The sequence below is a fragment of the Cololabis saira genome, chromosome 24, assembly GCF_033807715.1.
Source record: "Cololabis saira isolate AMF1-May2022 chromosome 24, fColSai1.1, whole genome shotgun sequence".
NCBI lineage: Eukaryota > Metazoa > Chordata > Actinopteri > Beloniformes > Belonidae > Cololabis > Cololabis saira.
In genome coordinates this window covers 22425063-22436834 of record NC_084610.1, presented here as the reverse complement: position 1 = coordinate 22436834, position 11772 = coordinate 22425063, and the positions used below count along the sequence as shown (strand labels likewise).

Below are 11772 nucleotides of genomic sequence, written 5' to 3'. Positions count from 1 at the left end.
CGGACACGTACTACTACTGGCTCTGCACGATCTCCATCCCCGTCTTCTACAACCTGATGTTACTGGTGGCCAGGTCTGGACTCAGGACGATATATTCCTCTTTAGTTCGGTTCCACGTGGTCGTTGTTTACGTCTGGTCTCTCCTCCACGCAGGGCGTGTTTCAACGAGCTGCAGTACACAAACACAGACCTGTGGATGGTTTTGGACTACAGTTCGGACGTCCTCTACTACCTGGACACCTTCGTGAGGCTCAGGACAGGTGAGGGACGGCGACGCACCCCTAACTTTTTTTTATACTCAGAGGTAACAGCAATTACAGACCCAGATCTCATCATAGTATAAAGCTTTCTTTAAAAAAAAAAAATATATATATATATATATATATATATATATATATATATATATATATATATATATATATATATATATATATATATATATTAGGGCTGTCAGTTTAGCGCGTTAATTCGATTAATTAATTACACTGCTAATTAACGCGGTATGAAAATTTTGGCCCCGTTTACACAAAAACGGATATTTCCCCCTCTACGTTTTGAAAAATTCCATCATTTACACAAGATCGTTTTCAAAATCTCTTCGTTTACACGAACCCGCATAAATATGCTGTTAAGGTGCTATGAGCATCCAAACCTGCAGGGGGCAGTGTAACGAGAAGATAAAGTCATGCTAGCCAATCAGAATCCTGGAAAAAAACGTCAACAAATGACACGTGTGAAGCCTGAATAATATGGTTCTGCGTTAAATCGACGGCGTAGCCTACGTACGGTGGCGTCGCCGCGTAGCCTACGCCGTAGCTCTGCGTTGGTGTAACGCGGAACCATAAATCAGCCTGGACTGCCAGTTACTTCCAACACGGAACGAGAGTCTTTGGTTTGGAGTGACAGAGAAGTGGAGTTACCTTTAAGTGTGACTTTAGAATATAAAACAGGTAAAATACAAGAAAATATTGACGGTGGCCAAACAAATTGTAAACACAGGTCGCACAAATGACGCTGGTGACGTTTCTGTTGCATAATGTGACGTTCTGAAGCCTAAATCTGTTTCCCTCCGTTTACAAGCAAACGTGAAAACTGAGTTTTTGAAAATCTCCACTTTGGCCAGAGTTTTCAGAAATGATCGTTTTTGGAGACTTTGAGCTTCGTTTTCGAGTAAACGAACGGCCAAAACGCATGAAAACGCCACTGTTTTTGCTACGTGTAAACGGGGCCTAACGCAATTAATTATGAGTGGCAAAATGCGCGAGCATTTTAAATTTGAACGGCAAGTTTATGTATAAAAAGAAAGAAGACGAGACTATCAACAAGAACGCAGGGATTTGTACATTTTGTAAAAAAGAATTTTCCTATCAGCGGAGCTGCTCCAGCCCTCATTTAAACACTAAACATGTCCGGACCAGTTCCACTGTAAACGTTACAGCTACTAGTACTTGAATTGCTGTATTGAGTCAACTTTAGTTTTAAGTTTGAATTGAGAGTCTGTTTAAGTGCCTATTTGAGACTCAGCCTTATTTTATTTCTGAATGTCACTGTATTTGTATTGCATTTTTGAATAATGCAGCTGGCCTAATTGGTTTGCTGATGTGCTTGAGCTTTTTTTTAAATTTCATTTATGAAACACACTTCACCAATAAAAATGTGGATTTCAAATCTTCTCTTCTTAGTGTATTCAATTGATTAGTCATGCACTGCAATTTTGTAATGTCCTAGAATTCTAATTCTTTATTTGGGGACCTTTAGCAGATATGAGATTAAAATGTGATTAATTAGATTAATTAATTATAAATCCTGTAATTAATTAGATACATTTTTTAATCACCTGACAGCACTAATATACATATACATATATATATATATATATATATATATATATATATATATATATATATATATATATATATATATACATATATACATCCGCTGCAAGTCTGTATGAAAGAAACAGGAAAACACACAATTGGCACACAAGACTTTGGAATCAAACAACAGAAACGGGACCAGACCGAGACACAAACAGCAACCATTCCAGGTCTCTAAGGCCCAGTTTCCACGTAGCAAAAACTGTGGCGTTTTCATGCGTTTTGGCCGTTCGTTTACACGAAAACGAAGCTCAAAGTCTCCAAAAACCATCATTTCTGAAAACTCCGGCCAAAGTTGAGATTTGCAAAAACTCCGTCTTCACGCGTTTGCTTGTAAACGGAGGGAAACGGAGATTTAGGCTTCAGAACGTCACATTATGCCACAGAAACGTCACCAGCGTCATTTGTGCGACCTGTGTTTACAATTAGTTTGGCCACCGTCAATATTTTCTTGTATTTTACCTGTTTTATATTCTAAAGTCACACTTAAAAGTAACTCCACTTCTCTGTCACTCCAAACCAAAGACTCTCGTTCCGTCTTGGAAGTAACTGGCAGTCTAGGCTGATTTATGGTTCCGCGTTACACCAACGCAGAGCTACGGCGTAGGGTACGCGGCGACGCGCACCGTACGTAGGCTACGCCGTCGATTTAACGCAGAATCATATTATTCAGGCTTCACACGTGTCATTTGTTGATGTTTTTTTCCAGGATTCTGATTGGCTAGCATGACTTTATCTTCTCGTTACACTGCCCCCTGTAGGTTTGGATGCTCATAGCACCTTAACAGCGTATTCATGTGGGTTCGTGTAAACGAGGATATTTTTCAAAACGTAGAGGGGGAAATATCCGTTTTTGTAAATACCCGGCTATGTGGAAACGTGGCCTAAAATTGAATCAGGACTAGGCTACTGCGATTATCTGTCATGTTTGACATGTTGGACCTTCCAACGCTAATGAAACTGTTTGGTGTCGACAGGTTTTCTCGAGCAAGGACTTCTCGTGAAGGATCCAAAAATCCTGAAAGAGACGTACAGCAAGACCCGCCAGTTCAAACTAGACGTCATATCCATCCTTCCCACCGACGTCATGTTCCTCTACCTCGGAGTGGACAACCCCGAGTGGAGGTTCAACCGCCTCTTCAGGTTGGCCCGGCTCTTTGAGTTCTTCGACCGGACTGAAACCCGCACCAACTTCCCAAACATCTTCAGAATCGGTAATCTGGTACTTTACATCATCATCATTATCCACTGGAACGCCTGTCTCTACTTTGCAATCTCCAAGACACTGGGGTTTGGATCGGACACCTGGGTATATCCAGCCTTGAACAATAAAGAGTACGCCCGGCTGGCTCGCCAATACGTCTACTGTCTCTACTGGTCTACCCTCACCTTGACGACTATCGGTGAGACGCCACCTCCGGTCAGGGACTTCGAATACTTCTTTGTGGTGGCCGACTTTCTCACCGGAGTCCTGATCTTCGCCACAATCGTAGGCAACGTCGGTGCCATGATCTCCAACATGAATGCCGCGCGCGTGGAGTTCCAGGCCAAGATCGACTCCATCAAACAGTACATGGAGTTCCGTAAAGTCACCAAAGACCTGGAGATTAGGGTGGTGAAGTGGTTCGACTACCTGTGGACGGAGGAGAAAACCTGCGACGAGAAGCAGGTGTTGAAGAATCTGCCGGACAAACTAAAGGCTGAGATCGCCATCAACGTGCACCTGGAGACGCTCAAGAAGGTGCGCATCTTTCAAGACTGTGAAGCCGGTTTGCTTGTGGAGCTGGTGCTGAAGCTGCAGCCGCAAGTGTTCAGTCCTGGCGACTACATCTGCAAGAAGGGCGACATCGGCAGGGAAATGTACATCATCAAGGGAGGGAAGCTGGCCGTGGTGGCAGACGATGGAGTTACCCAGTTTGTGGTTCTCAGTGATGGTGCATACTTCGGAGAGATCAGCATCCTCGGGATCAAGGGTAGTAAGGCAGGAAACCGGAGAACGGCAAACATCCGCAGCGTTGGGTACTCGGATCTCTTCGCCCTGTCCAAAGATGATCTGATGGAGGCGCTAACGGAGTATCCTGATGCTAAATACGCTCTGGAGGAGAAGGGACGGGCTATTCTGATGAAGGATAACCTCATAGACGAGTCACTGGTCTCGGCTACTGACGCTAAAGACTTGGAGAATAAAGTCGATCAGATTGAAGCGAGTGTGGAGATAATGACGACCAAATTTCGAAAGCTTAGTAGTCAATATGAATCCTCTCAGCGCAAAATCAAGCAGCGGCTCACGAATTTATCCAACCAGGTCCGGACCCTGTGATACCACGAGTAAAGCTTGACTATAGCCAGTACTGGAGTTGTAAAAATAAATCAGGGGGGGTGGTGGATTTTATCATATGGGGACAGATAATTTGTGCTGATTACAAATAATATAATATAGTACAAATAATAGCAGTGACCAAAACAGCTGCAGAAATACTGCAGGAATGACATAGCAGCAGTTAAATGCAGCCTTCTGTAAGCTTTAAATATCCACTGGGCTTACATCAAATACATCAAAACACAACAATAAAAAACAGTTTTCTGAACTTATCAATATGACTCTGTCCTTCACAGGATAAGTAACATGGATCACTGCAAAAACTAACAATCTTAACAAGAATATTTGTCTTATTTCTAGTTAAAATGTCTCATTTTAGTCAATAAATCTCATTACACTTAAAACAAGACTCATCACTGGAAAAAACAACAATTTTCACCTGTTTCAAGTAGATTTTCACTTGAAATAAGTAGAAAAATCTTCCAGTGGAACAAGATTTTTTTGCTTGTAATAAGAAGACAAATCTTGTCCCACTGGCAGATTTTTCTACTTATTTCAAGTGAAAATCTACTTGAAACAGGTGAAAATTGTTGTTTTTTCCAGTGATGATTCTTGTTTTAAGTGTAATGAGATTTTTTTTTACTAAAATGAGACATTTTCCTTCTTTTCTCCTTTCTCCCTTCCTTACTCCCTTTCCTACTTCCTTCCTTCTTTCCTTCTTTTCTCCTTTCTTCCTTCATTCCTTCTCTCCTCCCTTCACCCTCCCTTGACCCAAAGACAGTACAAGGGTTAAATAAATACATGTAATTCTTACCCCAAAGCGTCTCCATTGACCTCCATGTTAAAAAGTCCAACTTTAGAGCAGAGATAAACATATTTACAGGTTCGTTCAAAAAACTATTTGGTCTCAATCATTTGATTTTGAATGTTTTTGTACCACATTAGAAATGTATTTTTAATGTGATTGATTGGCAGTCGGCTCAGCCAATCACTGACCGTTATCACTTCCTTATTTGTAATCGTCACGCTACCGCCCGTCGCCGAGCAACCACCCGTTTGTACGAACCCATAATTATGATGAAGGTTAATTCAATTTTTAATTTATATATATAAAAAAATATATAAAATATATAAAAAATATTCATATTATCTTCGTGTATTTTTCTGCTCCTTCCAGTGCTGTTGTTTTTAGGTTAGAGTTTTCCTCCAATCAGAATTCAGCTATCTTCAGCTATCTGTGTGAAATCTGCCCGTTTGCCAGTTGATTGACAGTTGCGATAGCCAATCAGATCACGAGTTGTGTTCGTCTAGCTCAGGGGTCGGCAACCAAAAATGTTGAAAGAGCCATATTGGACCAAAGACACAAAAAACAAATATTTCTGGAGCTGCAAAAAATGAAAAGTCTTGTATAAGCCTTAGAATGAAGGCAACACATGCTGCATGTTTCTATATTAGTTAGAACTGGGGGAAGATTTTTTTTTTTCATTATGCACTTCGAGTCGAAATGTTGAGAAAAAAGTCGAAATGTCGAGGAAATAGTCAAAATTTTGTGAAAAAAGTCGAAATGTCGAGAAAAAAGTTAAAATTTTGAAAAAAAGTCAAAATGTCGAGAAAAAAGTCAAAAGTTCGAGAAAAACAGTTGAATGACGAGATTAAAAAGGAAAGGAAAAAGGAAGAGAAAAAGAGAAAAAAGGAAGGGAAAAAAAAGAAAAAAAGAGAAAAAAATGAAAAAAAGGTCAAACATTTTTGAAAAAGCTCCAGGAGCCACTAGGGCGGCGCTAAAGAGCCGGGGGTTTCCGACCCCTGATCTAGCTCGCTTCACCTTGAACGTGACATTTACACGTCCTGTGATTGGATATCGATACTTACTATTACTATTTTTTCCTCATTTAATATGTTTTTATAATTTATTTAATTCATATCAAATCCATAATAACGAACTAAAATGACAATTTTACTGAAAATGGAGCAAAAACATCTTGCCCTTCGGCGATGTAAGTAAATAATCTAAAGCGGTGGTTTAACTCAGAGCAGCAGGTCTCAGGAATAGAAGCCGTGATATGTCATGTTTTCACATGAAAAAGTTTTTCACAAAGAGACTTGTTTATTGTATCACTGTCGCCAAAGTTTGGCTCTCTTGTTAGTATATTTCTGATATTAAACTGCTATTTTGAGATTCATTGTAGAATCTTGTTAAAGCTTGCATATTTTTGTGGAATCATTTAATAAAAGTTTTTGGAAAGATCATTTTAAAGACCCTTTTATTTTGAAGGTTTTTTTTTGTCATTTACTTTTTATTGGTTTTGATTTTACATGTAAACAAACCATGCACTTCATGCATCCTACATTTGTTAAATACTTTAAATCTTGACAAAGCGTCACATGTCCAACCAATCTGGGTTCATTTAGATCGGAGTACTCCGAAACTTTTGACCCCTTTTTAATAAATTGTAAAAACAATAAAAATTGTGTGACCAAAATATCTCCAGGCCTAAGTGTATTTTTCTGACAGCTTAGGTCTGGTCAATATTTTTAAGGCTACTTAATTAATTCACAAATATGAATTATTAACAATAATAAAACACGAGGACTTGCAGACTCAGAATTATGAGGCCACACCAGCTGGAAAAAAGCAGTCGTATTTATTATATTTCCACACAACACTGCATACGTTTCAGCCTGTCACGTCTGCAGGATTTAAGTGCTGCATCAGAACCGGTTCCCTTTCCCCGCCGTTCGTCTCAATGAGGCTCCGGAGCATTTTCACAGGTCCAGGTGAGCAAACATCAAGCGTTACAAAAGACAGGTACAATTAAACAGACCCGGATTCATGACGGCTTCTCCTCGTACGCCCCGTCCAATGTTAGTTAAATGACATTTAAAAATAAAAATGTAAATAAAAGGTGATGGTTTAGCTCAGGTCTGCCTGGAGCAGACGGGAACACTGATTTGTGGTTTAGCAGTAAACCGTTACGGTTGTAAATGATGTCTGAAGACGGCAGGAACCTCAAGGTCTGAGTACAGGGTATCGTCTCGGTAACCTTGGTAACCATGGTAACGGGGACCTGCTTGGAAAGTGTGAGTAACTGGGACTTGCAGAGGCGTTTCCTTCCCTCTCCTGTAGCTCTGCAGCTCTGTGTCCCGGCCAAGATACATATAAATTATATTTATATGCATTTAATGTATATGTATATACACCATATTTGTGTCGGGGAGAAAGCACAATCTGTAGCAGAGACAATCTTTGAGCAGGAGCATCCTGTATCCCAGCATGCAGCTGAAACGACGCCTGAGACGACTTAGTTGAAAAGGGTCCGTGTCTTCGCGGCCATCCGTTTTTTGTTTTGAAATTACAAAATAAAAATAGAGAAATATACGGTGGCCGAGACCTGCCATTGCTGAAAATTAAAGAAACGCTGCAAATAAAAAGAAATGCCGCTGCAAATAAAATAAACGCTTTGCAAATAAAATAAACGCTGTAAATAAAACCAAACGCCGCTGCAAATAAAAGAACCGCTGCAAATATAAAGAAACGCCACTGCAGATAAAAAAAAAAAACACGCAAATAAAAAAGCCACAACGGAAGTGAATTACCGGGGACTATTTTTGCTGATGCACCGGTGTTTTTTATAAGAGAGGAGAAGAAGAAGACGAAGAGGACGTAAGTGAAAAGGAAGAAATAAGAAGAGCGAGGAATAAGAAGAACAACGAACGAGAAAATAAGTGAAAAGGTTAGTGTTCAACGTCGCTACGTGTCATTTTTAATGTGCAACACCGGTGCATCGGCAAAAATAGTCCCCGGTAATTCACTTCCGTTGTGGCTTTTTTATTTGCATTGTTTTTTTATTTTATTTATTATTATTATTATTTGCAGCTGCGTTTCTTTTTGTTTGCAACATTTATTTTATTTGCTAAGTGTTTATTTTATTTGCAGCGGCGTTTGTTTCTGTTTGCAGCGCTACTTTTATTTTCAGCACCATAGAAATAATCCAAAATAATCCGTTTCCCATCTTTTGTTTTGATAATAAAAAACAGAAATCGGATCGTTATCCGTTATCCGATTTCATTGATGTGTTTGAAAATCTAAATTGTGAATTAAAACAGCGAGTGGAAAACTCTTTTCTCTATTTCCTATTCGTTTCCAAGGATACTGAAAACAAGGATTGGACAAATGGGGGGATTGCACATGCGCAATAATAAATGAATAAAGTTGTTCTGGTTCTTTTGTTCATCAGATTGAAAATTAAGTTTTACATTTTTTTTAATGTTGAAACAGAAAATAAATCAAATATGAAACCTGGGAGTGAAACATGAGTTTAATCTGTAATCTCTGTCTTCACTCCGTCATGAAACTGCAGTGATGTTGTGACAGTCCGTTCAGCTGCAGCGTCCAATCAATAATCAATAACATGTACTGAACTCTAACATACTGCCCCCCGTTGGAAACGTACGACGGAGTATTAGGGCCAAACTAAGACAAAAAAAAATTGAAATTACGAGAATAAAGTCGTAAAATTACGAGAATAAAGTCTTAATATTTTGAGAATAAAGTCGTAATGTTTTGAGAATAAAGTCGTAATATTAAATATATTATAAATATATAAATATTACTTCATAAAATGCTCAATATTCCTCATTTTAACACAGGGAGAAGATGCTCTTCCTGTTAGAGTTCTCTTAAATTATATTCTCATAATATTACGACTTAATTCTCGTAATAGTACGACTTTATTCTCGTAATGTTACGACTTTATTCTCGCAACATTATGACTTTATTTTCGTAATTTTACGACTTTATTCTCATAATATTATGACTTTATTCTCGTAATTTCCAATTATTTTTTTTTGTCTTAGTTTGGCCCTAATACTCCGTCGTAGAAACGAATAGGAAATAGAGAAAAGAGTTTTCCACTCGCTGTTTTAATTCCCAATTTCAATTTTCAAACACATCAATGAAATCGGATAACGGATAATGATCGGTTTTCTGTTATTATTATCAAAACAGAAAATGGGAAACGGATTATATCTCTATTTTTATTTTGTCATTTCAAAACAAAAAACGGATGGCCGTGAAGTCCACGCACCGAAAAGGCTCTTAAACGTTTCCGTTCCCGCCCCCCCCCAGCTCTTACTCCAACCACAGATTCAGAACAACAAAACGTGTGTGAGAATAACCTACAAAGAAACACGGGACCTTGTTTTAACTGTTTATGACTGTTTGGGGGGAAACCACACTTACCAGTTAAGATTATGCAGCATTTGGCCGTCACGTTCAGTTTCAGGGTTTCAGACATTTCAGGCGACTAACAGATTCATGTCAGACCTCTCAGAGGTTTGATTACACGGGTCACATGACATGGCTAAGCACACACACACCCGGCCAGAACAACACATCAGCATCATGGGTTCAGAGACAAACACGGCGTGAGTCGCTCTACTGCTCTAAACCCGACCCTGGACCCCCGGACTCGTCTAACTGAACGGTACGAGGTGATGAGAGGAAGATGGAGCCATTAGTTCTGCCGGGTCTTTTTACAGCAGTGCTCTCTGACGGGAGATAAGATAGTAAATATGTTCAGATCTAACTTTTATTACATGTTGTTCTGCATGTGATAACTACGGAAGAGGATTAGGGCCATGCAGGAGAAAGAATATTTGAAAGGGGAAGTTTTTTTTTTATTGTTTTATTGTGAGAAAAAAGTCAATGTCGAGAAAAAAGTCGAAATGTCGAGATTAATGTTGAAGTAGAATTTCAAGAATAAAGTCGAAATTTCGACTTTTTTCTCAACATTTCAACTTTTTTCTCGAAATTGTACTTCAAACATCTCAACATTTTGACTTTTTTTCTCGACATTTTGACTTTTTCTTTCTCTTTTTTCTTTCTAAGTGCATATTGAAAACAAAATCTTCCTCCTCTAAAATATTTTATTTTAATGATTAATCTTGAAATACAATTTCGAGAAAAAAGTTGAAATGTCAAGATTAATGTTGAAGTACAATTTCAAGAATAAAGTCGAAATTTAAACTTTTTTCTCAAAATTTCGACTTTTTTCTCAAAATTGTACTTTAACATTAATCTCGACATTTTGACTTTTTTCTCGACATTTCAACTTTTTTTCTCGACATTTTGACTTTTTTTCTTTAATTTTTCTTTCTAAGTGCATATTGAAAACAAAATCTTCCTCCTCTAAAATATTATTTTATTTTAATGATTAATGTTGAAATATAATTTCAAGAAAAAGTTGAAATTTCGCCTTTTTTCTCGACATTTCGACTTTTTTTCTCAAAATTGTACTTCAACATTAATCTCGACTTTTTGACTTTTTTCTCGACATTTCTACTTTTTTCTCAAAGTGCATAATGAAAAAAAAAATATTTCTCCTCTAAAATATTATTTGTATTTTTCTCCTGCCTGGCCCTAATACTCTCCCGTAGATATCAGTTGTAAAAACCAACAAAACAAAAACTCAGGGTACAGAATGAAAGGGATCCTGTTTCACGCGGCTACGAGAGGAAGCGATGTGAAATGATCGGAGTCTCCAGGATGTTCTGAGCCCAGATCTGGGGCTGGACCGGCTCTCAGACCGAGGTTTTACCGCCGTGACCCCCGAACCCTGACCCGGCGGGTCCCAGAGCCATAGACATTTATACGTAGACGCCGCATCGAGCGCTGAGCCGTACGTCAACGACGCCGCCATATTGGATGTTCAAGACTGCGCTGTAAACTAATACAAGTAAATGGACTTATTTTCATAAAGCATCTTTCTACAAAGAAATGTACGTTTTACGTCTCATTTATTCATTCACACATGCACTAATATACTTGGGAAACAGTTAGGCACCAAATATAATATATTTAATTTACTTAGATGGCAAAAATAAGAACTTTATTGATCCCACATAGGAGTAATTCATGTTATATCAGCTATAGAGAACAAGGTAGTGCCGAAAAACAATATATATCCCCCCTCACAAAAATAAGAATGTTATTTGTTGTCTGAAAAATGGTTCAAATGTTATTTTATTGTCTGAAAAATGGTTCAAATATGTTATTTTATTAGAAAATAAGAAAAATCCAAGCCACTCTTCTTCAAATATAAAAAGCCTTTATCTGAAATGGCTATTTCATGTAGAAGATAACTTTAAAATCTTCTGCCTTGGACTTTTCTTATTTTTTGACATCCTTTTTCCCACCAAAGAGAACCTTCGTCACATGATTTAGATGAACCTTCTGAGGACTCTGGACTTTCTTCTTTATGTTATTTTGTTACTTGAAAAATTTTAAATATGTTTTGTTGATAAGAAAATATGTTTCTCTATTTTTCTTGTTTTTGTGAGGGGGGATATATATTGTTTTTTAGCACTACCTTGTTCTCTATAGCTGATATAACATGAATTACTCCTATGTGGGATCAATAAAGTTCTTATTTTTCCCATCTAAGTAAATTAAATATATTATATTTGGTGCCTAACTGTTTCCCAAGTATATTAGTGCGTGTGTGAATGAATAAATGAGACGTAAAACGTATATTTCTTTGTAGAAAGGCGCTTTGTGAAAATAAGTCCATTTACTTG

At 38.1% G+C, this 11772-nt stretch overlaps 1 protein-coding gene across 1 annotated transcript in view; it reads left to right on the top strand.

Annotated features, from left to right (window-relative positions):
• The window catches only part of LOC133425243 (cyclic nucleotide-gated channel cone photoreceptor subunit alpha-like), an 11806-nt gene extending 7194 nt beyond the window's left edge, over window positions 1-4612 (top strand). The window contains exons 5-7 of the mRNA XM_061715986.1: window positions 1-73; window positions 154-260; window positions 2855-4612. The exon at window positions 1-73 is cut by the window's left edge and continues 29 nt beyond it. Coding sequence (XP_061571970.1) covers window positions 1-73; window positions 154-260; window positions 2855-4197 — 1523 coding nt within the window. The 3' untranslated portion in view covers window positions 4198-4612. The remainder of the gene's footprint in view (window positions 74-153; window positions 261-2854) is intronic.
• Window positions 4613-11772: the final 7160 nt, after the last annotated feature.